This window comes from Rhinolophus sinicus, chromosome 14 (genome assembly GCF_057876585.1).
Source record: "Rhinolophus sinicus isolate RSI-liver-muscle chromosome 14, RSI-T2T, whole genome shotgun sequence".
Lineage (NCBI taxonomy): Eukaryota > Metazoa > Chordata > Mammalia > Chiroptera > Rhinolophidae > Rhinolophus > Rhinolophus sinicus.
Genome location: NC_142514.1, coordinates 7,489,917 through 7,516,863, shown reverse-complemented (window position 1 = coordinate 7,516,863; position 26,947 = coordinate 7,489,917). Strand labels below are relative to the sequence as shown.

The 26,947-nt window shown below is 46.1% G+C and overlaps 2 protein-coding genes across 3 annotated transcripts in view; one reads left to right on the top strand and one right to left on the bottom strand.

The window, feature by feature from the left end:
* The window catches only part of MTOR (mechanistic target of rapamycin kinase), a 115,982-nt gene that overhangs the window by 49,372 nt on the left and 39,663 nt on the right, over positions 1-26,947 (top strand). For both annotated transcript variants that reach the window (XM_019746727.3, XM_019746728.3), the window contains exon 29: positions 25,021-25,096. In XM_019746727.3, coding sequence (XP_019602286.3) covers positions 25,021-25,096 — 76 coding nt within the window. The remainder of the gene's footprint in view (positions 1-25,020; positions 25,097-26,947) is intronic.
* ANGPTL7 (angiopoietin like 7) lies at positions 2,318-8,595 on the bottom strand. The gene is made up of 5 exons (XM_019746729.3): positions 8,012-8,595; positions 5,201-5,301; positions 4,445-4,639; positions 3,644-3,842; positions 2,318-3,437 (listed from the first exon to the last, which is right to left on the bottom strand). Exons 1-5 carry the CDS (start codon positions 8,379-8,381, stop codon positions 3,268-3,270), a joined length of 1,035 nt encoding a protein of 344 aa, XP_019602288.3. The 5' UTR covers positions 8,382-8,595; the 3' UTR covers positions 2,318-3,267.

Below are 26,947 nucleotides of genomic sequence, written 5' to 3'. Positions count from 1 at the left end.
GCCTCAGTGTTTTGGTTTTGGTGGGGTTTTTTTTTTATAACTATTTTTTATTTTAACAGTAAGCTTGTCGCAAAAAGTTTATACTTCAAGTTACTTGACTGTATATATAAGAATATGAGTACGTTTCAGCAACCCCAGGTTTTGATTAGCACAGTATAGACGCTTCCTCCCCAACGTTATTGAGAAATAATTGACAGATGTAATTGTATGTATTTAAAGTGTACAACGTAAGGATGTGATATACATTATGGGGTGATTACCAAAATCAAGATAATTAAACTTTGTAAGCGGGCATTTTCCCGCCAAATCGCGTCGTAACGCGGGGCTTTTTTGACATTTTCTCGCCAAAATTAGACTTTCCATAAAATATTCATATCTTTCGATCTATTTGATATTTTTCTATGAAACTTTCAGTGTTTCAGTTTAAAAAGAGGTGCAAAATATGTGTTATTCTCGTCTCCCACGCTTTGGTATAAAAAGCGATATGACGAGTTTACTCGTTTCCCGCAAAAAATGTGTTAACACGTCTGCCCCCTCAAATAGCTAAGTCTTTGTGTGTGTGTGTGGTAAAAGTGCTTAAAATCTATTCTCAGCAAAGTTTCAAATATATAATATTTAACTATAGACACCGTGCTGTGTATTGTAATCGCAGAACTTATTCGTCTAATAACTGAAAGTTTGTACCCTCTGACCTTCATCTCCCCATTTTCCCATCCCCCATGTCCTGCCTGGCAACCACCATTCTATTCTGTGTCTGAAATCAGCTTTTTTTTTAGATTCCACATAAGTGATACCAAACAATATTTATCTTGCTCTGTCTTATTTTACTTAGCGTAATGCTCTCCAGATGCAGCCATGTTGTCACAGATGACAGAATTTCCTTCTTTTTATGGCTGAATAACATTGCTCTGTGTGTGTGTGTGTGTGTGTGTGTGTGTGTGTGTCCTTTATTCATCTTTTGAAGGCTGTATCTTGGCTATTGTAAATGATGCTGCCGTGAACATGGGAGTGTAAATATCCCTTCAAGTGATTGCGTTTCCTTCGGGTGTGTGTCTACAAGTGGAATTGCTGGCTCTTACGGTAGTTTGAGTTTTAATTTCTTGAGGAACCGCCATACTGGTTTCTTTAGCGACTGTACCAGGTCACATTCCCACGAGCAGTGCACAAGGGCTCCCTTTGCTCCACATCCCTGTCAACACTGATGTCTTGTCTTTTTGATAATAGCCTTCGTACCAGGCGTGAGGTACTAGGTGTTATCATTGGGGTTTTGAGTTGCATTTCTCTGACGATGAATGACGTTGAACACCTTTTCATGTGCTTATTGGCCGTTTGGATGTCTGCTTTGGGAAAATCTGTGTTCAAGTCCTTTGCCCTATTTTTAATTGGATTATTTGCTGTTTTGCTGTAGAGTTGTATGTGTTCTTTATATACTTTGGATAGTGACCGCTTATTAGGGGTTAAGGTTTGCAAATATTTTCTCCCACTCTGTAGGTTGCCTTTTCAATTTATTGATTGTTTCCTTTGCTGTGCAGAAGCTTTCTAGTTTGAGGAGTCCCACTTGTTTATTTTAACTTTTATTGCCTCAAGCCTTGGTTTTGTTCCGTTGTGGGCATATAGGAAATGAGAAAGAGAATTTTTAGGTACTGCTGCCGTCGGTATCGTATGTTCTTCCTTCTCTTCATCTCCTAGCTCCCTGATCTTCTCATCCTCTTTCCCAGAAGCATTGTGCTGGCTTCTGAGCATGTCACATTCCCCTGTGCGCCTTAGGAAGTCTCTGTTAGAATACCTGCCTCGTGGGAAGCCCTACTCCAGTGTATTTCTTCTCACTTCATTTCTTTGAAAATCCCCATGATTCTTGTTTTTAAGGTTAAGTAGGTTCCCAACAATCAAAGGACTGTCGATGCAATGAAAATACTGGGTAAGAATCCCAGCTTACCTCACATTGACTGGCTCGGGGTGGATGGTTCTTTCTGGCAAGGACAAACGACTTCCTAAAGGTCAGAATTATTTGACATCTGTTATGGCAAAGGCTAGTTCGCCCAACTAGAAGGTAAGAGTGTTGGTTTGCGAAGTATTTTGAAGCCAAGGATGGCATTGGCCTCTGGGGGCTTAGGTGGGTAGACCGGATCTGACCTCTACCAGGGGCTGCTGCCCTCCGTAAAAGGCCCTCCCCTTTTCATTTTGGGCTTCCTGCTCCTCCCTTGGTGTCCCTGAAGACTGCAACAAACTCAGTGCCTTTCTCACTGTTCACCCTCTGATTTTTCACTTATACTTTTTACCTTGCTCTAAGTGGTAATGGTGATCATTTAAAACCGAACACATTTTAAAAGTTTATTGTAGAAGGAAAAGAAATTTTGAACGTTTAAAACAGACTATCATATTTTATTTTTACAAAGCAAAATGCTTATATACAGCATGAGTTATTCAGCATAGTGCCATCTGCCTTCATTTGTTTCAGCCCCTTTTCATAGACAAGGTAGAAGAGGAAGCTCTTCTCTGAAAAAGGAAATGTAGGTGTGTCTGTGACTGTGAGTAGTTGAAGGCAGTTTTGTGCACGCATCCACAAGGGGACCTTCCCCCACCTCCCGTAGGCGCTCCCTGGCCACTGCGGGACCCACTTCCTGCTTTCAGTGCTGTGCCCTGGTGGAGGCCAAGCAGGGGAGGTGCTCAGAGGCCAGTGGCAAGGCCCAGTGCCCTCCAGTCAAGTCCAGCCTGGGTCAGCTCACCTCCAGCAGAATAACTTTTGTCTTTAACAAGAAAATGTGCCAGCGAAAGGTAGTTTCATTGGGTTCCAAAGTAGAATCTCCTCTCTCCCACCACCCTCTTCCATTCCTTTCTCTAACACCCAGGGCCTCTCCTTGAGAATCAAAATACTACGGTTCCTTTCAGCAAAAGGACTTATTGTCTGCCCTCACATAAGCTTAGGCCATGCAGAAAATGGGGAATGTGATCTCACAGTTATTTTTCTTTCATAGAAAAACCGTGTGGAAACACTGGCTATGTCAGGGACCACAGCAGATAAAGCCCACTCTGGGCAGCCCCCTGAGAAGTACGTGTCAGGACCCATTGTGTTTAAATACTGCATCCCGTTGACTGTAACATCCTTGGCACATGCAGTTGTATTGCGCTCCTCAGAGACTGGCTCCCGTATGGGAGATTGTAGGCCGTTTCCGTCCACACCCTTGCTGCCCTCTCTCCCCTCCTCCGTCCTTGCCCAGCCCCCATGAGTCTCCATTTCTCCCGCCCTGCGCCACAGCAGGCCTCCTTTTAGGGCTGGAAGTCTTCCGGGCGGATTTTCATCTCCACTCGTTTGAGGGAGTAGGTGGAGCCGTGCCAGCCATACCAGGTGATGCCATCCAGGTGCCTGTTGTGCTCTCCGAGGCGGTAGAAGACCCCGTTGAGGTTGGAGTCTGTGCAGCAGTTGTACCAATACCCACCTGGCACAAGAGAACAGCTGGTGAGCCGGCTACGTCCTCCCCTCGGCAGTGGCTGGCAGACTAGGCCACAGGGATTTGCGAACGTGGTTTTGGAACAGTAGCTAAGCAGTTAGAGCCGACAGAAAAAGGAAATGCCGGAGCCAGAATACTGGCCGTGCAGTTATAACTCACACCCCCTCCCGAGCTTCCCCCGTCCCCAGTCTCACCTTTGCGGAGCTGCGCGCACTTATCCAGGCAGTTGTCATTGTCCTTGTCCCTGGTGCTGAAGGCCGTGTTGTTGTGATAGACGAGGGCGTCATTCCCCACGTTGCCACTGTAGTTTCCCAGGAAGAGGCGGTAGCTGTTCAATTCGTTGCCCAAAACAAAGCGGCTGTACTCAGCGTAGCGCGTGCTGCCCTCCCAGTCCTGTCCGGGATGAGGCAGGGCCTTAGAAAAGCTGCCGCAGGGCGTCATTTCACCCCACCCTGCCTCTTCTCTCTCCAGCACCTCTCTCCATACATCTTTTTCCTGCTAGAAATCTAGGAAGGCTTTATTACTTCTTTACTTCTAAGCCTGAGAATCAGAAAGCAAGGGTCCTCGGCCAAACTTTTCTCCTGCGTCGCCATCCGGCCTTGATTACCCTCTCTTTCTGTATCTGTACACATGTGCTTTTGCAATATCCCACTTAGAGGTATCGTAAGAGTAATTTAGCGAAGCTGCAAGGCCTCTGACGAGGGCCACCGACCAGTATCGGTAAGGTCTGCACATAGAGGCCCTCGTGCCTCAGGTCGCTGACTTGGATTTCTTGGCTCTGGCCTGAGACCACCCTCTCCCCGTGCACCTGCAGCCTCACTTTTCTGAAAACTAGGAAAGCACCTATTCTTCCTCAGCCATCCTGCAACCTGAAGGGAAACCGCCATAATAAGTACACAAGCCTGCAGTGGGTAAGAATAGGATCGGCGCCCCCGGACTCGTTTGCAGCTGTACGTGCTGGCCTGGTGCGGTCCTGGCACCGGGCTTCTGCTCACCTCCAGCTCCACACGTAGCCGGCTTGGCCGTCGAGAGAGCCGGTGGATGTGTTCGTTCCCCAGCCAGAAGTCCCCGCGGATGCTGCCGAAGCCCTGCTTGTACTGCTTCCAGTCCCGGTGGAAGGAGACAAGGCCACTCTTTCGTCTCTGAATGATGGTCCAGCCACCGCCCGCCGTCTCCATGTCACAGAACACCTGGAGCAGAGAGGAGGCTCTGTCAGGGACCCACAGAGGCAGGACGTGGGGGTGGACCTCACCTCCCTCTCCCATCCCTGCAGAGCTAGTGGCCGTGGGCATGATTCTGCCCCAGTGTGGGCAAGCGGGGCAGAGGGTGTTTGCTGAGGAAGAATGACCAGAACTGACGGGGGGACCTAGGAAGGGCACGTGGACCTGGAAGGGAAAACTCCAGGTACTTCTGACAGGCTCCCGCGTGGCCTCTCTTTTCTCCTCCCCAGACAGTAACTGCCCTGGGATGCGGCAGGAGATTTCCGCTAGTTAGGTGGTGGTTCTAGAAGTATCTGGTCTATGTTGGAAAATGGGTGTTTGGGTGATAATGATTTGAAAGGGCAAAATAGATGCCTGGATTTTTTTTCCCTTGTAAATTGAGTGTTGGGACAGCTCCCTGGTATTTGGTGTGTTTGTTTCTCCATCTTAAGTTTCCCTTTCCTTGGACTTTGACTAAGCCTGTTGTCCCCAGCCCTTTGAGGGTGTGGAGGACAGATGTGGAACATAGGCAGTGGGCGGTGACGACCTCACCTCCAGCTCAGGGCTGCCCAGGAAGTCGTCAGGAGGAAGCTTATACACGCCAGAGATGCGGTAGTTCTTCTGGTAGAGGGACGAGCAGTCATACATGGCATCTGCAAAGGGGACAGACCACAGGGGTGAGCAGCCGGGCCCGGGCTCCCAGGCAGGTAGGCCTTCCTGCTGCATCGAAATGGAAGGTGTGAAAACCGAGACTTCATTTCTACTACAAAATTCACGAGCCTTCATCACTAGGCAGCATCTGAATGTGGGAGAGGTGGGCCTTGGGATCCCAAGCGGGCGTGTATTTTGGCTTCACTGGTGATGGGGAAACCTTCACGCAGAGTGCATCAGCGAACAGGACAGTCAAACAGGTGGTTTCAGGTTTTTTCTGAAATCAATTATCCTGCTATAGTTCTAGGCCATGAGTTCCGGAAATATTACAGGGTGTGAGGGCCACATAACAGATGCGCTAATAGAGTCAACTTGTGAGTATCTCATAGGGTTGGTCTGGTTTTATTGTTGTTTCTTGATTGGTTGGTTTTGTTGTTCTTCAGAGGTAATGGCTACTACCGTGTTTCCCCAAAAATAAGACCTAGCTAGACAATCAGCTCTAATGCATCTTTTGGAGCAAAAATTAATATAAGACCCGGTCTTATATAAGGCCTGGTATTATACTGTACATATTATATTATATACCCGATATTATATTATATATTGTATTGTATTATATTACATAATATATTAGACCCAGAATTATATTAGGCCCGGTCTTATATAAGGCCCGGTCTTACATAAGTTCTGGCCTTATATAAGACCCAGTCTTATATTATAGTAAAATAAGATCGGGTCTTATATTAATTTTTGCTCCAAAAGACACATTAGAGCTGATTGTCCGGCTATTATTAGGTCTTATTTTCGGGGAAACACGGTAGGACCCTAATTAAGGGAGAAAGATTTATGACCGTATCTTTCCCCCGTTAATCTACCACTGCTAGCCAAACGAAAATGCACTCTGAGGAACCCTTGGAGGCTTTCCCCTGGCATGGTTATTAAAACAAGGAAATGAGAGCGTTGGGCTGGCTGGTTTTCACTCTGGGGTTGATTTAAATGTTTTCCCGGCTGCCCTGGGGGCTCCTGCTGTAACCAGACTTCGTCCCCTTGTTCTAAATAGCAAAGACATTGGGGAAGGGACAGCCTTTCCTGATGGGAGTCAGAGCAGGAGCTCTAGCTGTCCAGAGACGCTTCCTGCCCTCTGTGCCTTGGGAGGCTTTTCTTGGGACCACCGCGCTGGGTGTTAGAGAAGAGCACACAGATGGGCCGACGGCAACACTTCCACTGTGGGAATTGTCAGAGGCAGAGCACGTTGGGGAGGGGCAAGGCTTGTCTTTGCCCTAAGAGATCTCACTTCCTATTACTGATGAAAACATCAACTTACTGCTTTCTCCCAGGGGCTGCCTGCTCTCAGAGTATAAATGTGACCCAGCACCTGATTCTCTAAGAAAAATAAGGAATGGTGTCCTGGGCAGGAAGAGGAAGAGGCCCAGCAGGAGAGCTGTGCTTGACTCGAAGAAACTCCCTGCGGGGAGGTGAGAAAACCCCATTTGGAGGAGCAGGAAGGAAGTGGCAGGGTCAGGTTCCTCTGTCTAGCCTGGTCTTCTGTGTGTCTGGGTTCATCTCAGACCAAATCAGGATTCACTTGTCTGGAAAAGGGCCGGAGAATACCTTTCTAGTCCCAAACTGGAGGGTCAGAAAGTACATGCTTAGAGACTGATTTACATACCTTCGTTTAGATAGATTTATAATCTTACCTTTAAATGCAAGAAAACAGAATTTTTAAGCTTAACTTCATGTTAAAACTTTTTCTTTATTTGAACTGAGGGTAACCAGTGACTTGCTCTGTTCTTTGCCATTGACTAGGTTCATAGTGGGACCAAAAAGTTTGTATGTCAACAACAAATGACATATTTATAGGGTATGCTCCTTACAACTAATTGCCTGATGATTTCGGAAAACCAGATTTCTCTCTAAACAGTCAACTCACCTTGGCCCGTCTGAGCCAAGCTAACCAGAAAGTGAAAGTTATTTTGCAAGAGAAGACATTAAATGTGTCTTCTGTTTGGCCTCCTCAACACCCCCATTTCAGCATTACATTTTCTCATGGAGCTGATGAGAGCTAAGTAGAAATATCAGACTTGAGCCTTGAGGAGCAGGAGCCTGTCTTTCCTAAGCACATAAGGAGTTCTTAGGCTCTGGGCAGTGTCCTTACACTTCATTCTGAGCTGCCAAGAGGAGTCGGGTTTGCACAGAGGACACAAAATTCCATTTATGCCCACTCCACGGAATGGTAGGCAGATGAGAGAACTGTTTTTGGCAACATTGCTTCCAGAGCAACAGATGTTACGGTTTTTGTGTTCACTCCTCCTCCCTTGGGACTGAGGGTACAGCTGGTCACCCCTGGGGGACCAATCAGGAAGACCTGACCCCCGTTTCTGAGATTTGCTGTGTGACTTTGGGCAAAGCACGTAATCTCTCTGTGCTCCAAGGTGGCCATTCATACCCTCAGTTGCTGAAACATCATGTGAGTAGGAGAGACCTGTGAAGGTACTGGGTAAATCTACAGAACATCGGACATCAAAAGAGTTACTCCGTAAGCCTTTACCAAAGAGAAAATAGAGCTGCTGGCAAGTACCAAGAGAGTGTACCCCACAAGAACCCCCAGTAATTGACCTGACAACATGTTAATCTAGAAGCAGTGCTACCGACGGGGATGCTCGGCTGTTTGGGGGTCAGGTGGTGAGCAGCGTGAGGACACGCTGTCCTTACCTGCCGAGGTCTGCGTGACCGTCTGCGCGGCCTGCAGCTGCATGATGTCAATCTGGTTGTTCATGTCCGAGTACTTGCTCTCAGCGTCCGTGAGCCGCGCCTCCATGCGCTTGGTGCTGCTCTCCAGCTCCATCACCTGCATGACCACGCTGACCCAGTCCCTCTCCTGCTTCTTGCTCAGCTCGCTCAGCAGACTGCTTAGGTTGGCTATTTGGGCCTTGAGCTCCTTCACCTCCTCACAGCAGGTGGCCACTTTGGGCTGCGCAGGTGTCTTGCGCTTAGGGGGCTTCTGTGGCCACACTGGGTGGCTGACAAAGGCCAAGACGAAAATGCAGAGCCAGGTCATGGCTGAGAGAGTCTTTGCCGGCATCTTTCGTGAGCCTGCGTGAGGAAGGCTCTTCCTTTGGGGGAATGGGGATGTGCCCGGCCTCCCTGCAGTCTACAAAGCTGCAGCAGTGGCAGCTTCACACTTGCTCACTTGGTGGTTTTCTCTCCTTCCTTGCTCTTCCTTAGCTTTTCTCAGAACTTGAGTTTCTGAAAGTGCAGCTTAGTTGGGTATCCTATAGCTTTCCTTCCCCAAGCCTGAGTGCCCTGCAAACTCAGCATCTTAAATATCGTTCGCTGCCTGCACCCACACCCCATGTGCATGGCGCTTTAGCCCCTCCTAGCTCATCTGGGAGGGTCAGGTGCCTGTTGGGTGAAGTCAGCCTAAACTTGGGCCAGAGAAAGGGGGGAGGGAGACGGGCGAGTCTTTCTTTCCCTGCCTGCACAGGCTCTGGGCTGAGGCAAGAAGACTGAATTTGTGTGTTTCCAGTTTCGCCTATTAGATTATGCCCCTGCCAGCCACTGGCTCAGCTCTATCAGCGAGCAGGGCAGGGTCATAAGAATTTCCAAATTCCATTTCCAAGGTTATATAACCATGGGGTGAGCGGAAGGTAGGCAAAGAGAGTTGGGAATAAGACTCTCCACTCACCCAGGGAGGCCTGTGAATGTAATCCGTGCTGTTTATAGGAGGATCTAGTGTATTTTGGCCTCCTGCTGACTGTGCTTTTAACGAGGCTCTTATTCCTTTCTCTCATCAGCATTCACTGTTTTACAAAACCCTCATTCGCCCTCAATCTAACACTATCTCACATTTGAACATTTCCAGCTTAGAAAAGCTCTAGAAATAGAAGGGTAGATAAAGTCATTTAGGAAGCAGAAAAAGACTTTGTAGTTTGTATCCACAGGATTTGCTCAGTGTCTTTCTTTTGACATTCTCCTTCAACAATGAGTGGGCCGTTAGCGGCTTCTCACACTTGACATTTAGCAGAGATATTAGAGGTGACATCAGGGATGAAAACTCAGGAGTAAGGGACATGGTTCTAGCTTGGGCACCCACATTTACATTGGTCTTCAGGCAGAACAGAGAACAGACCCATCCTTGGCCCGTGGTTTAAAACTTGGAAAATATATTAAATCAGAGAAAAGAACCCCCATCACCTAATAAATCCATATCTAGAGTCTCATTTTCCTCTTCCTATGCGATATGGTTTGCAAATCTGAAATTCTTCTCTATACTCGCATATCACACATACCCCAGACAATAGGGACTTTGTAGTTTTTCACGTACTGTATTTGAAGGACACTCCTCCTTTGGAAACAAATGGAAAAAACCTGGGATTTCAGCAAACCTTAAACCCTTAAAATCGGCTTTTCACTGAGAATGTATACAAAGGTCCCTCTGTCCTTAAACAGTAAGCCTGTCTTTGGAATGTACTCTGGTGCTTTCCATGTTACGGAGCCACTGAGGCAGTTCTTGGCCTGTTGCTATTCGGTGGGGGTCCTTCACACACAAGCCTGACGCCTGACCACTCTCCTTCCCTGCCACCGTCCCCCAGAGCCCTTTTCCAGTCAGGGCTTCTGGCTTCTCCGAAAGGCATTTCTGTCCAGGCAGCTGGAGTTACCATATGAATTTTTTTCCTCTAAATCAAAAAGCAGCAGTGGATCAGGTAGATCGGGGTTTGTTTTCTCACTTCATCTCCTTTGCCCACCAAGCGGGGAGGATGTTGCTGGCACCCTGTAGAAACTTGTCGTTCTGCTCAAAAGGTGCTGTGTACGGTTGGCACTGTCAGCCAGTCCTTGCTGTCTTTTGGCAAATATCCGTCACAGCTGGGCACTGCAGTCTCAGCTCCGTGGAGTGCATTTCATGAATGCAAACCTGGCCCCAACTGTCAGCATCCGGCAGCGTCTAAACTCCATGAGATCATCTTCAAGATGGTCTCCCAGCCGTCAAATGACCGCGGGCTTAATCCACGTGCCACGCAAGTGCTGTGTGCCACGCAGTGGTTTGTCACTTCACATGTGACCCTGCTGTCCTGGAGCGCCTGTGGAGCAACGCGGTAGAGAAAGCACCACAGAACAATGGAGCTTGATGGATTCCCAGCCAGCTTTTTGTTTGTTCTTTCCAGTAGCCGCTTCTCCCGCCGAATCAGGAAAATGTTGTGAATAGATTTTCATATCTGGGCAGAAAATGAATCAATCGTTCATATTTGCAACCCATGGAGCAGTCCTTTCTAGCAAGGTGGGGAGGTTATAAGTTTGCATCACAAGCATCTAGCTTTTAGCATGAGTACCTACTCTCTGACATTTATTTTCTGGAAACTTTTTTTCTAACATAAGATGTAAGTTGGAGACAGACTTTTCTTCTTTGCAGGTTTTCTTAAATTGCCTAAGCTGCCCAAATGTCAATAAACCCCGTAAATTTTGACTAAAATAGCTAATTAAGGGTGTTTCCCATGCTAGGAAATTATCTATCCTCCAAAATATCCACAACCCTGCGATGTCCTAGATTCTGCATTTTTAATAGAAGGAAAAGTAAGTCTATGCAGAAAACCAGCAAGAGTGTGGGGGACCAGAGCGTTTTCCCTTCTCTGAGAGGCTTTCAGCCCCTTCTGTAGCCTGCAGTGAACAAAGGGACCATAAAAATGGGCAAGAACTCAGGAAATACGGAGAACCTGGGTTGGGTACCTCACAGTGTTTCCTCTTCTCCGTTTTGCTCGTGGTAAAAGAGGGTTAGCTTGGTGCTCCTGGGAAAGACGTTTTTGAAAATAAAGCTCATCCTCTTAATGCGAAAAGTCAGTGAGCTTTGATGTAGCCTGGAAATTCTCAGTGACTTCACAGTCAGAGCTACACGGCCTTGGGCTGGCACCAGGGAGTGGCAGCATTGGAGCAGCCTGGGGATGGCAGCGCTGGGAAGGGCCTAGAGGTGGTCTCTCCTACCCAGACGGAGTGTCATGTCTCATTGTCTTGAAAATGTCCCCATTGGGGAGGCTTCTTTTCTAATGTATTCCCACCTCTGCCTACTCCTAAATCATCACTTGTGGAATTGGTGAGGGAGAGAAACATCTCCCCTCAAAACCAGTGTCCCGTTTTGTCGAGTGGATACATCTTAGAAGAACCTGGAATATTTTATTTCGTCTGAAATCTTTTGATGAGTCACGGCTTGCCTTGCTATAGGTAGCCGTTTAATACCTGACCCTTCTATCACTCAATCCAATTTCTATCTCAGCTGAAAGCCCAAGTCCATCACAGAAGCTGTTTCCATCTCTTCTCTAAGCCTTTTAATTGGACACTTCTGCCGAAGAGTGCATCCTGGATGTGTTAGAAATCGTTTCTCTCAGGCCTCTTAGAGTCTTGTATTTAATCCTAGCACCTAGCAGTGTATACAGTGTACTTCAGCTCTCTCTCACGACTTTGCAAAAGACGTCTGTTCTGTTAGCCAGCATGCAAATTGAATGCAGTGACAATGCCAGCCCAGCCTCAAGTGCCTCGCAGTCTAGTTGGAGAGACAGACAGCCAAACTCTGGGACAGCATGACATGCTAGGGGTTATGGGACACAGAGGAGGAGTGCCCAACCCAGATGAGATTCTGGAAGGTCTCCCAAGGGAAGTGATACCCAGGTTTTAGAGAAAAGGGAGGAAGTAGCCAGGAGTGGGAGAGGACGTTCTGAGCAAAGGTGCGCGGCTGTGTGAAAGACCTTGGCTGACTAGGAGAATGTACGTAGCTGAGCCTGAGTTAAGAGTCAGGAAGGTAGGGGATCTGGGTTAAAGCCAGAGAAGCGGAGGGGAGCCAGGCCAGAGGGACCTTGTGAGTCCATGGAAGGGGTGTGGTTGTTATTCTGGAGACAGGGGCTGTGGAAGAAATCCAAGAAGCTTTTGCCTCTCGTTGCTTTGTTTTCCTGAGTCTTACCAGGAAAGTGGCTTTTTCTAGCTGCCAAACACGATTTTTAACTGGAAATGGGTGGCTTAGAACATTAGAATTTCTTAAAATTGTAATGCATTCATATTAAATGCCCTGAAGGAGTCATCTGGCTTGAGGATTAAGGACTTTAAAAACTTGGGTCTAGAATCAAACAAATCAGGGTTCTAATACCCTTCCCATCACTCAATGGTTACATGACCCTGGGCAAATTAAATTACTTCTCTGAATTTACCAACTTGTGAAATGGAGATAAAAATCATAACCACTTCATCTCACAGGATTTTCCGTGAGCATTAAGTTAAATAAAGCAAAGGATTAAAAATAACTAAGGCATTTTGAATAAGAAAAATAAATATGGAGGAATTACACTACCAGAAATCAAGATTTATCATAAAGCTACCGTAACTAATTAAGGCAGCATAGTGTTGGCACAAGGATAGACAAATAAATACATGGAAGAAAAGTAAATGTCCAGAAACAGTCCCACACACATATATGGACACTTGATTTATAACAGTGTCACACCACAGAACAGTGAGGAAAGGACTGTCTTTTTAATGAGTTCTGCTGGGTCAGCTCGATAGCTTTATTGGGGGTGTCAGGGGGAGGCTTTTGACCCTTCCTTACATCGCACACAAAACTTCGAGTCAGGAGGAGATTTAAATTCTAGATGTGAAAGGTAAAACTAAACCTTCTAGAAGACAGCTTAGGAGATTGTCTTCAGCATCTTGGGGATAAGCAAAGATTTCTTAAACAAGATACAAAAAACACTGCTCATAAAGGAAAACATGCACTAAAAGCAGTCATTTCTGTGCATTAGAAGACACCAGGAAGAGAGTGAAAAGGCAAGAGGATATCTCCAATACATACTGCTGTGTTTACTGTGTTCAGAGAATATATAGAACTCTTATCAGACAAATTTTTTGAAGGTGGCTAATTAAAAGTTTGGCAAGAGATGTGAACCGGCACTTATTTCACGAAAGAAGGTATCTAGAAGGCCAGTAAACACAGGAAAAGCTGGTCAAACTCCTCAGTCATTATAGAAATTCAAATTAGAACTATACCGTGCCACTGCATATCAACCCAGCTGACGATGATGCAGAGCAATGGGGATTTTCATACACTTCCCGTGCAGACATAAGACGTAAATTGGTGAAACCACTTTGGAGAGCGACTTGTCAGTGTCTTCTAAAGCTGAACATGCCCTGTAACCCAGCAGTTCTACTTGTAGGTATATTCCCAACCTACAAGAAATGAGAGTGTGCATGCACCAAAGATACATACGAGAATGTTCGTAGTAACACCACACGTAATAGGCAAGTACCGAGAACAACCGAAATGTCCATCAACAGTAAAACAGGAATTGTGGTATATTCAGACAGTGATAATAGTATTCAGCAATAGAAAGAAAAAACTACCATGGCATGCCACTTCAGGTATGTACGTCACAAACATAATGTTGCGGGTTGGTATGAAGTGCAAAACCCGGCAGGACTAACCAATTGTGTCAGAAGTCAGAGACTTGTTACCTCTAAGGATGAGAAAGGAAGCCGTGATTGGGAAAAGGCTTGGGCGCTTCTGGGATGCTGGCAGGGTGCCATGTTCTGTTTCTCTGTCTGGGTGGGAGTTATGAGGGTATCTTTGTGATACTTTCTGACGCCGTACACTGTGTATATATACTTCCCTATATATGTGTGTGTGGTTCTTCCACTAGGAAGTGTCCTTAAAAATAGAGAATGCCCGTAAAACACTTCGTGTCTGACCCGTAGTCAGTGTCCAGCAAATATTAAGTGGTAGTATTTAGGGGAGTGATTATCTTCTCATCAGAGAAGCCTTCCCGCCCACCCGAATCGAAAGTAACTCCCCCGTGCTCACCTCTGCCTGAGCACTCTTGATTTCTTCATGGTATTTCCCTCCGACAGCATTTGTTTCAGGTAATTTGTTTCTTGTCTGTCTACTTCACTGACCTGTAGGCTCTGAAAGCAAAGACCTTGGCTCTGGTCTGTCTTATTTACTGGAGAAGGCCTAGCATCTAGCACTTAGCACAAAGCTGAAGACAAAAGAAATACTTAATTGGAACTTGTCAGATGAAAGAATGAATTCCCAACAGAAGGTTCTCTTCCCCTAAATAAACATCTGTTAAGGACACTTAGAGTCTCTTTCCATGGTCATTGCCAGTATTTTATCATGTAAACTCTTCATTGTAGGGCATTTCATTCTCTCCTGCTTTAAGTCCATTTTTCTCCCATAGGTTAAAGAATCAAAGGAAGTGAGAACTACAAGAGTTGAGATCACTTGGTTCAAACTTCTTTTTTTAATCAGTAACTTAAGGTAGCATCCTTATAGTATAATCCCTGGAAACCGTCGATTTGTGTCTTTCTTTACTTTTGTGAAGGGCAGCGAGAGGACCTCAGAGCAATGGGTAGGGTTTTGTCCCACTCCTGTTTATTCCGGAGGCCTCTGTAAATGACATATCTGATCACTGCAACTGCTGGGGCCTGTCAGTGAACCATCACAGCCTGAGGGGCCACACGCAGCTGCCTGTGTTTAAGGCAGAGCAAAAAAAGTAACATTTGTATCTTTCTTTCTGGCCCCATCTTTTTCTTTAATGCCCTGGTACAGGTTCCCATAAAAACAGCCATACCTCTAGGTAGCTGTATTCCCAATAATTTATCCAGGAACCTAACAAATCTTGTGGGAATCAAATGCCCATTACATTGTAATTATAGAAAATCACTCCTAACCAGAGACAGGACCCCGGGGTTGGGAGGAGGTGAGGAGATGACAAAACCCGAACCCAGCCACCCTGGGCCTGCAGAGCTTCCCTCTGGGCTGCACCTCTGCCGCCCTGACTCAGGCAGCACTAACGGGAAAGTGGGCCTGTAATTCTTTAAGAATGTTGGAGAATTTGAGCCCGTTGTGCCTGAGCAACCAATTAATGGCAAGGGTAACTGGGCTTTACAGTCTACAGGCGGGGGGCTAGATGGGTGAACAAAACCCACTCTGTGTCTTAATTCTAAACACATGTTCCCAAGGTGTCACTATTGTGTTGCTTGGAAGTATGAGTCCTGCTTTTACAGTTGTTTCCTGGCTTCCAGAAAAGGTACACAGTCTTGTTTTTCCCCCGCACCTCTGCTGGAAGGAAAAACACTCCATCCACAGGGGTAAGGATTTGCTTAAAGCTTCTCACTTCTCTATAAAAACACATTCCAAACCTCTGGGCTCATGCTGACTTCAAAAGTGCCAGTGTGCATCTAGGAATCTGTACCCCTTGGAGAAAATGTCCAAGCAGCAAAGGGGGCAGATGAAGGAAACCCCTGGGTAGCCAGAGCACAAGCACAGATTTGTATCTTTCTTTCTGGCCCCGTCTTTTTCTTTAATGCCCGTTTACATGCAGCCGTACAGACTCAAGAGGTCAGGTCTCCCGCCCGTCACCAGCAGAGCGTGAATTTATTTCTGGCTGTTCGGAGGACTTCCTACAGTTTCACTGTACAGTAGCTTGCCTTTATAGAGCATCTTACAAACCCCGCAGGAAGCTGCTCTGCAGTGCAGAACGCTGGAGGAACTGTACAAAGGGAAGAGTCCCGGGGTTTCTCCTCAAGCTGACCTCGGGACAAAAGATCTTTCATTGTAGCCCCAGACCGTTCCAAAGGGAGCAGCTGATTGTAGTTCAGCAGTAAATGTCTGCCCTCCGCTGCATCGAGCTCGTCCTCAGGAACGCCAGGAGGTTGAGTGGGACCACTCATGGTGAGTTGGCGAAGCTGCTGCTAATTTTTATGTACCACTGTGGGGTGAAGCAACTGCTAGCACTCAGACTGTCACAGTGCTCTGAAACCTTGAATGGCACACTGTATCGTGATTTCAGAGCCGTCAAAGTGTCAAAAAAGTGTGCCTCTTAGAACTGGTGAAACACAGTAAGTGCTGGGTTCTGTCCCATGGCCACCTCTGACACAGTCTGTCCCAGCAACAGTGAACTATATCAGTGGTGACACCATTGGTCTCTACAATTTCTTTTGGGCACTTCATTGGCTCTGACTCTTGGGAATCCGGTTTTAGTGTGTCATGGCCCTCTTCTGTCAGCTTTTCCTTACCAAAAGGTAGGCACATTTGTTTCTTTTCCCTGATCCCAGAATGGACATCGGTATTTCTACAATGTGACCTAACTCCTTAACGGAGTGAAAGGCCAGCTCACATCTGCTTATACAGTTAAGTGTGGAGAATTCGAAGCTGCCATGTCACTCGATGCCAGCTCATTTAATTTTTGTTTCCACCTTCATCCACATAATAGACTGAGTCAGAGCTCTTGGACATTGAGAAGCCAAGAAATCAGGATTTTACCGAAAATACCAACTCTGCTTTGAGTCAAGGTAGTTGAATAGCTTTGGATTCCATCTGTCAGCCCTCCCTCCGTCTTTCGTTCTTTTTCCTGACAGCTTCTTTCTAATCATCTCTCTCAGAGCTCTTCATTTCACTCTGGATGTGAAGAAGCAGAAAGGGAAAAAACCTCCAGGCATCACCAGAAAAAGAGCAGTGCTCGTTGTAGAATAAAAAGATAATGGCCAATTTGTCACGAAGTGTTGACAAGAAAGATAAAGTTGGAAGTAATTAACTGGCTGACATGCTGGGAGTGATGAGCCTGCCAATAGCTCCCTAAATCAGCCAGGGCCTTGGAAATGTGACAGCCATTCATCATTTTTACAACACACCTCTGACAGGCCCCTGGGTTGGAAACCCAGCCAGCACAAATCGTGTGCTTTCACACTTTGGGGCTGTGCGGCCCCTCGCTGCCTTACGCTGGGTTGTGCTGGGGCACCCAGGCCTCGTATCCAGCCAGGAGGTGCCTGGAGGTGATGTGTAAAATGGGCCAGCTGGCCTGACTTACTGCAGTGCGTTCATCCTCAGGGGATGCACACTCTGAGTCCCACAGGCGACCTTGCAGACTGCCACAGGACAGACCACTTACTGAGCGTGGGGTTGAACTTGAGCTCCTCAGCAGCTCTCCTGCCGGCTTCGTAATCTAACAAGTACCGCTCCCAACCAGCCAAAGGGGCGCGCCCACGAGACTGGTTCTATACATGGGACCTATCAGCAGGATGAAATTTTGCAGCTCTGAAAAGTAATTACGAAGGCTCTGGATAAAGTAGAAAATCCCTACATTACATGAAAAAGCAGAATACACAATTATAGGAACGCTCTGGTTACCACGATGTATAAAATACATACGGAGGGTACCAAAAACATGTATACACATTTTAAGAAAGGAAAACTGTTATTAAAATTGTAATACTCAATCTATACCGACAACAAAAGATGAATACAAGTCACATTTGAGTTCTGCAATGACAAGAGGTGCTCAAAGTGGTTCCCATCAGCGTCCAGACACTTCTGATGATGGTGAACTACTGCTTGAGCAACGTTGACCAAAGGTCCACTTGTATACATTTTTTTGGCAATCCCAGTAATTATTAAACAGACTGTGCATTGGTAAAAATAATATTTTGGAAAGGTGACCTATATTGTAGTGAACTTCCCTCCCCCCCCCAATTTTTCTTAAAAAATAATGATGTACCTCCCCCCACCAGTCTTGAAAAGATGAAAAATTTTTGTCTCCCCGTTCCCTAATCTACACAGCTGTTAGCATTCTATCTTTTTTACTCTTAAGGGCCCTCACTTTCTCACATACTGATTTAGCGTATCCTCTAGATATTGTGACAGACGCACCATTTAAACTGTGACTAGACAAAGGAAGGGGTGAAGACAAAGTAAGAGCTTTTTTCCTTTAGGCCACTATTGACTGAGATGTCAGGAACCCCTTTTTTATTGTCCAAGGTGGGCTACCTCTCTTGCACCAAATCTTTTTTATCTTGGTACCTTAGGTTCCTGAGAGCTCCAAGGACATCAAACCCCCGAGCTTTGAAACCTTCTAACAAGGCCAGCCTTCTCTTTCTTAATATGTGCAAAAGAAGTAAAGTTACTTTTCCTAAGTTCCTGAAGCAAAAAAGAAAACTTTGACCTTGCCTGACCCAGGGGTGCTATTTTCATCACCTGACTCTGGCTTTAAGTGGGTAACTCAGGGCACTGCCAGTTTCCCTTTGCTTTCCCTACTGCCTGCATTTAGATTGCCCCTCACAGCCTTTTCCCATGTCACGTTTCAGGTGTTCTCACATGGCCTTTGTCACCATTGCTGTCCTTTTGCTTGTAAATGAGCCCCAAAAAGAGACTATCACATCTTTGAGTTCCCCAGTCCATTCTGCTGCTCCCAGAGTCATCGGGACCCAGCAGCCCAAACCTTCCTGACTGTATGGGAATCAAGCTGTTTTGTTTTTAATTATACGTCGGGCACAGAGCTGAGTGTTGGCGCTGGGAGAAGTGATGGGATGATCTGAGCAGTTACCACTCTGTAAGAAATAAAAAGGCTGCTTGACTAGTGGTAAGGACCCGAAGCAAAGTCCAGCTCCTGAGTCAGACCTGCCGAGGTCCCCTATCAGCTGTGTTGCATGTGTCACCAGCCTAGCACCAAGGGAATTCAAAGAATCCTTACTTGACAGAGAACCAAATAAAACACAGACTGTGGTCTGCACTAGAAATAGACAGGAGAAAGAAGGCCCAGAGCCATTTGGGAAGCAAGTGCGTAACGTTCTCGTAAATTCCTGACGGGAGCACTAGGAAAGCCTAAGTAACTAGTCCCCCAGATGTGACTACAGATGCTCCCCATCTGACTGACTTTCCGACGGCTCGGGCTTTGTGTTGAATCATCCTGCATCAGCTGACTCTTAACAGCTGAAGGTCACCAAGGTGCCAAGGCTAAGAGATGAGGCCGGTGACCAAATGAGCCGTACAAGATGGCGTTATCAGGCCAAATTACTTTGGATTGGACATCAGTGCAGACCCTGTGAAGCAATGACTTAGAAACCCCTTCAGGAAACAAGAGTTCTTCAGGGGGCAGGAATGGCATTTGGATCCAAGCCAGAGACCCTTTCTGATAGCTTTGCTTCGGGTCAGCGTTAGGACCTTGAGCAGTTAATGACCGACCCTTTCTGTCAATTTCATCCTCAGTGACACTCGTCACCACCTGCCCTTGAAGAGCACTGAGGACAAGCTGGAAAGGGAAAGTCAGAGAGACGTATACGGCCCCTGCTCCCAGCACTAGCTTCTCAGCCACTGCCCTTGACGGGGAGCCTGCCAAGGCCCTGACAAGCCCCCTCAGCTCAGAGGCTGTGCTCGGCTTACACACTTGTCCTACTTCTGGAAACAGATTTTTAGAAAGCAGGGAGAAAAGATGCTTGGCCGAATCTGTTTGATATAGAATGCATTGAGGCAGTTTCTTACCTATATTTCTCAATTCTATTCAACCCTAGAAAGTGTTTCCCTTAGTCGCCAAGAATTTTCTTAGTTTCAGGGTCTTCAACTTTAAAAATTAAACCTTGAAGGGCAGCCGGTTAGCTTAGCTGGTTAGAGCGCGTTGCTACTAACACCTCGGCTGCTGGTTCGATCCCCGCCTGGGCCACTGTGAGCTGTGCCCTCCTTAAAAATATAAAAATAAAAAAAATATTAAAAATTAAACCTTGAGGTAGGGAGTGAATGAAGCGAATATGTCTGTTTAATTGCTTCTTCCCCTCTTGATATCCTAATTCACTGTGTTCTGTCTGTCTCTCGTTGTCTTTCTAACACCAGGTTCACGTGTGGGCTTGGGCTTTTATTACGTGGCTCGGCAGTTCCCCTTTCCTCTGTGGATTCATAACTATCTAAGATCTCATCTGGGTGTTCTCACTGGAACTTGGAGTAGAATGCATCCCCTTGCCACATTAAGACAACAGTGGGAATCAGTATCCACTCACTGAGAAAGTTCTCTCCACACAGCCCTCTTTTCCTTCTGGCCTCAATGCGTCGACAGGAGGTGGGCCCCTGCCATCCCGGCGCACTGTAGCTGGGGCGTGTTGCTGCCCAGGCCTCCGTCTTGCTGAACTTGTTTGTTGTCAGGTCTTTTTAACCGGACCAACGTCAGTGGGGTCTGGTTTGTGTCATCAGCACTCCTCTACTGTCTGACTGGCTCTTTGAACAGTTTGCCCTTTATAAGCCTCCAGCATTAATAGGGAAAGACTGAGGGGCACACAAGGGAGCAGTTACAGAACAGGCTGTCGAAAACTCCCAGCTGCCCCATAAAACGAGAGTTCCTCATTAAGGGGGCTTTTGAGCAAAGGTGGTTTTTTTCACATGAGCCAAACATCATAGAGTCTCTCCTTCCAGTCTTCTAAAAACCACATCTGAGTTTAAAAAGGGAATATTTCAAAGGACAGGCTTGTGTCACCCAAGTAGGCAGGAGACTGGGAACTCCGTAGCTCGGAACTATTGAGTTTCCATAGAGCTTATTTATTCCACACTTTGCAGTCTGGGCTCTGTCTGTAGGCTGGGCAACCTTGAACAAGCTGCCTCGGAAAAAGTGCGCTGTGGCGGCATGGAGGACGTTGTGTTGGGAGGCTTTAAGGCATATTCGTAGCTTCTGAAAGGAAGTGAAAAACGGGGGATGGGAGCTTAGGGGTCAGAGGGGAGCGTTAGCCACAGATCAGTGAGGAAGTTAAAATGAAGTGCAGTAGGGCTCCTTTCTCCTGCGTGGCCAATTTTAGAGGGAGAGTTAGCCAATCGGAACATCCCATCCAGTGCTTTCATTCGTTCATTTTACAAGTACCCTGTTTCCCCGAAAATAAGACCTAGCCAGACAATCAACTCTAATGCGTCTTTTGGAGCAAAAATTAATATAAGACCCGGTATTATATTATATTAATTATAAATTATATAAGACCCGGTCTTATTTTACTACAAGTGAAAACTTTAGTAAAAACTTTAGTAAAATAGTAAAGTTTTTACTTATAGTAAAATAAGACCAGGTCTTATATTAATTTTTGCTCCAAAGGATACATTAGAGCTGATTGTCCGGCTAGGTCTTATTTTCGGGGAAACACGATATTTACTGGGTGCCTCCTGATGCCCAGAGTAGAAAACTAAGGCACTGTCCCTCCCATTGCAGAGCTTGCAGTAAGTTCTTAGTTATTATTTAAAGTCCTTTTAATGGTACAATTTTTAAGGGACAGGATGACATCCAATAGCCTGTGACCTACTGGGCCACAGTTTCCTCGTGTTAAAATGGGAATATAAATAATAGTGCCCGCTTCATAGGGTTGAGATCACACACACACGCGTTTAGCACAGTGAGCTCGCAATAAATTTAGGTGTCTTTTTGTTGTTGTTATAATATATTGCCTCCCATGATCAAGTGCCAGAAGTCGTGGAGGAAGGAGAAAAAAAGTTATGGTCCCAAACAAGACGACAGGCTCTCTTGAGCACCAGGAATTTTGTTTACTTGACCTCTCCAAAACCTCCCCATCTGCAGTTGCATTCTCCAGCAGCCTTGTACGCATGCCTGGGAGACTGGGAGACTCCACGGAAGGGAAGAAGAGAGAAATGTAGCTTAGGGGCAAGTTCTATAGGAAAGTCAAGTAGAAGTAGGGAGGAGGAAAGACTAATCAGGGTGGTGGCCGCTGGTTAACTGAAAATCTCTGCTCTTTGAGCAGTCGAAAGTGGGTGTGTACAATCTCCACCTTTCCTTCAGGTCCTCAAATGAGACCAAGAACTTAATATTTGAAAAGGACCCTGTCCCAGACTGACCCCACTCGTTTTGTCAGCGGTGGGTTGTAGTCCTTATAGTCACAGAATTGTTCAGTGATTGTTTTTACTGTTGGCCAAGAACTTACCATGAATCTCAGGGTACACCCCCAGTTTTCATGGCAGTTGCCAGAGGCCTAGTCAGTAGGCCCCCCACTGAGCCCAGCCCCACTGTTTCCTTCCCACCGGGCTCTGTGTGCTCTGTGTGCGTCCTCCACTGCCTTGGTGCACATTCACGTGGGAAGGAGGCTGCATCAAAAGTGTCAGATGACTGATTTGGACTTGCTTTTAAAGAAGTTGGAGCCTGTGATGAGTTTTCTTTTTTCATTTGCAAAGCTGTGTCGGTCTGGCCTTAGAGGTGGTAGATCAAAGCCACAGCAACATTAAGGTGAAATTTATTTCTACTCTGAGGTCTCGAGTCACTACTTCCTGATTTTGATCTGTTTGTTGTAAAACTCTCTTTTTTTATGCCTAATGGGGGGGCGGAGGGGAGGGAGTGGGGGAAGAGACTTTTGCTTTTTTTTGTTTTTGTGTTGCTTTATCCTTAGAGAGGCAAGCTTTGGTAATGTTTATAATTTGTTTTTGAAAACAGAATATATTCCAGAACACAAAGTTGGAAGATAGTGATTAGATCTCCTAGATTGTGATGTCTGATTCTTCCAGTTAATTTCTCTTGGTTCAGGCAAAGAATGCCTTATCTTCCTCATTAGAACAGTTTCTATTCCTACCATGGGCCATCCTAATAGTCCATATTAGGACCAAAAACAATATATCGAACATATATATGTTTATATATGATATATTACATATTTGTTAGTAATATACAGAGGGTGCCAAAAATGTATATACATTTTAAGAAAGGAAGAAACTGTGTTAAAATTGTAATACTCAATGTATACCGATTACAAAAGATGAATGCAGGTCCTGTGTATACATTTTTTTGGCACCCTCGATATCCTGGCTTTCTTTTTTCCTGCCTTCTCGTGCTTTCAAAATGTTTTTTTCAAGGAACTAGATAATCACAAACCCATACCCAGTAATATTAGTTATCAATACAATTCACCCAGCCCCTTGTGAATGAGCAACAGAATTGAGCGCCTGACTTTGAGGTCAGGAGAAATGGGGGCCTGTTTCACAGTGAGCCCGCAGTGAATCCTTTTGGACTTGGCTTTTCATTCTCACCCTAGAAGAACTCTGTAGGGCTTTCTAAAGGAAACCACGATATTACGGCTTTGCTTGGAAATTAAAAACATTTCCAAATCCTGCAGCAGAAAACAGGGAGAACGTTCTAGCCCACTGCTTTACTTAGGACTATGTTTCTAGCAACTTCTATTCTTGGACAAAAACAGATGAAGGAGGAAGCACTTATAAGGACCTGCTTAGCAATTTCATGTCCATTGTTTAATTCCCTGAAGAACCCTGTGAAGGAAGTAGCGTTAGCCCCACTTTATGATGAGAAATTTGAAACTCTTATAAACAGTGACTTGCTTATGGTCACCCAACTTATAAGGCAAACTTGGGCCTCCAGAAATGTGAACCCAGTTCTTCTGAGTCCAAATCGAAAGCTGCTTTACCTCCCACCTCCCCTTAAGGAAGAAGAGACGTAAGATTGCTTCAAGTCACGTGGGGACGGTCCCCATTCACTGTGGGCCTTGGGGGAAATGACTGCCCTCAGGGGCCTTCGTCTCACCAGGAGTAAAACAGGACTAAGACCCTTTCCCTTTCCACACTCTTAGGCATGCGTGAGGTCAAGGGAGTGATAGATTGGAAAGATTATTGGAAATGTGCTTTGTAAATATGAGGCACTAGATTATGACTTTCACAAATGTTAACTTCTCTAGTTCATCAGATTTCTGGGCAGTTCCCTCTTGGTTTTATTGGAAGAAATGTGGTGGAACTCAAATTTTTAAAAATAATATTTATAACAGCGATCTCTTGCCATATTACCACATTGAACCCAAATCCTGGAATTTCCCAAAACCCCTTAAAAATTGATTCTTGTCAAGTAGACAGTTTATACTCAGAGCAATAAACTGGAACCTTGCTTGTTAAAGCAGTCTAGACTCCCAAGTTGGTCTGTCCCATTTTGCTCCCTACCCATGAGCAGATGTAATCACTGTGATCCTTTGCTTTCTCAGGCCTGTTCCCTCCCTCCTAACCTCCTTCCATAACTCACACTTGGGTTTAGTGTTGTGTTAACTGCTGTTTACCGGCTTACATAGGTTCCTATTGGAACAGGGTCTGAGCCCCAGGGCTCTCCTACTTCAGGCCTCTTGGCAGCTGTCTGCTTACCTGACTCCAGGCACCAGGCCTTCCAGCAGTATTGCTCGTTGCTCCAAAGTATTATCGTCCTCCAGGCCCAACTGGCCACATACTGCCCGCAGATGACAGCAGCAAAGTAGGGCGGTGTTAGTGAAAAGCGTCTCTCTGCCAGAGACCAGGCAGGCGGCACAGGATGTGGCCCCTTCACAGCCTGCTGCAGACGGAGGGGTGGTCCTTGAAGAGGGACTAAGGAGGCATCTGAAGTTCAAGGACATGAGCTCTGTCAGGAGCCGTCGAGATGGTTACACAGCCGCAATCCCTGGGGTTCGCTGTCATTGACATGGGTGACCCCGCCTCACGGCCACTTCTGGGTTGCCCACAGCCCAGTGATTTTTATTTATTTTGGTCATTCTTATTACTGAAGGCAACTGGTGAGAGGAAGTAGGAGTTAAAAGTTCAACGGTACCTCATCTTGTGCTCTACGACAGGGACAGTTTTGGATGCAGGGTTTCTAGTTTTTAAAAATTAGACGTGTGCTGCCTGACCTACAATATCTGGAGAGGAAACCAGTCTGTGCTGGTTGGAGGAAGGCCCCAGAGCAAGCAGGGCTTCCTGTCTGCCAAATGTTGCCCCTCAGAATTAGGAGTATCGGAGCAAGATAAAATCATTCCTCAGAAGAAATCCTCCCGGCTGAGCTTTCTGGTGGTAACAGAGCATTGATGCGCTCTCTATATCTGCATGACACTGTCCCCAACGTGCTGGTCAGCCACCTGCCCACAGTGACCCCACACCTCCTACATGCCAGCGTGTTAAGTGTGACCACCTCTTCCTTTTGTTTTCCCAGCATTAATAATAAGCTACAGCAGCCGGAGGCAGCTGCCGGGGTGTTAGAATATGCCATGAAACACTTCGGAGAGCTGGTAAGTGACTTACTCCTTTTAGAAAAGCAAGAGGTGGCAAGCTGGCTACGGAGGCACTCGGCCATGACATTGAGAAAGTTATTTTCCTTTTCTGGTTTTTTCCTAATTGGTAACAGTCTGCTGCGGACTTACCTATATCTTAAGGATGAAGGAGAAAGTGGCTGTATGGACTATATGCAAACTGAACACAGATCATGGAGACAAAGGCTAACAACCAGTAATAGCTGGTATTTATCATACTCTTAGCATGTGCCTAGCCCTTTGCCAAGTGCTTTATATACTTCATCTAATTCAGTCTTCACGACAACCCTATGTGTAGGTACTGCTGTCATCCCATTTTACAGATGAGGAGACTATGGTCCCAATAGGATAACCTCGCCTGAGCTGAGCGAGTGACTAAATGGCAGAACCAGGACTTGAACTTGGGCAGTCTGGCATCAGAGCCCAGGTGTGTAACCTTGACCTGAGTTGTCTTTCTGCCGTCTGTGGCAGCTAGCATTGCCACTGGCCCACAGTTAACACTCAGTGTATACTTCAGAGGAAACCATGGCCAGTTCTCCAGAGAAAGTACACTATAATTTATACCTGATATTGAGGGATTGTTCCATTTCATTATTGCTTACATAGCTTCTTCTCTCCTGCCATCTTTGCCCTACCAATATTAAAATGTTTCCATTACTCTTTGTGGTCCTGGGAGGGTGCTTTGGTAACTTCCTCGCCTACATAAAGCATCAACTTAATCAGCTTAGCATTGACTTCCTGGAAGGTCAAGAAGTTCTGGGTCCATATATTTGATAAGGAGCCTTTTATTCGTCATGCAGGCCACTTACTCTGGTTTGCCTTAATCAAGAGCCCAGTGTGTTCGAGGGAAGGGAATTGTGACAACTTCCCAGGTTTTCACCTCACACAAAGGCGAGTAAATTAGATGGAAATTTTGAAGGGAATATTTTTGCCATCTTGAGCACATATCTATAACAAGACTAAGAAAGCATCTCCCCAGGTGACAACACAGAAAGGACTGTGTCTCATCCATCCATGCTGCAGCCCTTGTTTGCAGAGGGCAGAAAGTCGGTAGAAAGGGCCCTTAACGCAGTCCACACAGCAAAGATGGCCTCGCCCTTGATATCCTTACGGCTGTCGATGGCAGTGCCGACTGAAACCAGGAGTTCACAGTCATGTGTTGTCTAGGTGACCTGCCAACAGATAGTCTACACCCGCTGGCTCAGAGTGCCAACCTTAATTGCAAGTTCCCCTGCCTCCAGGTACACATTAGCTTCAGGATTATTGCTAAACCCTTGGTGGATTTTCTGTTATATTTAGGTAGCTGAATCATATTAAACTTGACAATGGTTTGTTTTTTCCTGGCAGAGCCTGCGCTTTCTCAGCACAATTTATGTAACAGCAATCTCATTAGAATTTTGTGTGATTCATTACTTAAACCTTATAGTTTCTGCAATCTATTGCAATTCAAAATATCCTGCCCCCTACCTGACCTGCTCCATATGCCATTGCCTCTGTTTTCTGGTTGTTCATACTGAGCATGCCCCATATTAGTCATCAGCTCCGTTTTTCTTTTCCAGCCAGTATAGAAATTCAAAATGGGAAATTGACCGGTGTTACTTTTTAATATAAGAGTTTTTCATTTTACACTGCCTTTTGCAGTCACTCTTTCCTCTCTCAGTTTTCTCTTTCCTATTTAGGCATAATAGAGGGGCGTTATTCTAAACAGGCTTGAAAAATGAAGCGTGGGTAGTTTTACCTTCCACGGAGCCAGATGTGCCCACTTTGGCAAGTCCCACTATCCAGTGACACTGGGGAAAGGCTGTTGTGGCAGCAGGATTAGTGCAGGGG

What these genes read in the sequence shown, in the direction of transcription:
- ANGPTL7 (XM_019746729.3), bottom strand. Translation starts at nt 8,381, where the DNA reads ATGCCGGCAAAGACTCTCTCAGCCATGACCTGGCTCTGCATTTTCGTC. An exon ending in TGGGCAGCCCTGAGCTGGAG is followed by an intron (nt 4,640 to 5,200) that starts GTGAGGTCGTCA and finishes TCTCTGCTCCAG; the next exon opens with GTGTTCTGTGACATGGAGAC. An exon ending in GTGCGCGCAGCTCCGCAAAG is followed by an intron (nt 3,438 to 3,643) that starts GTGAGACTGGGG and finishes CTCTTGTGCCAG; the next exon opens with GTGGGTATTGGTACAACTGC.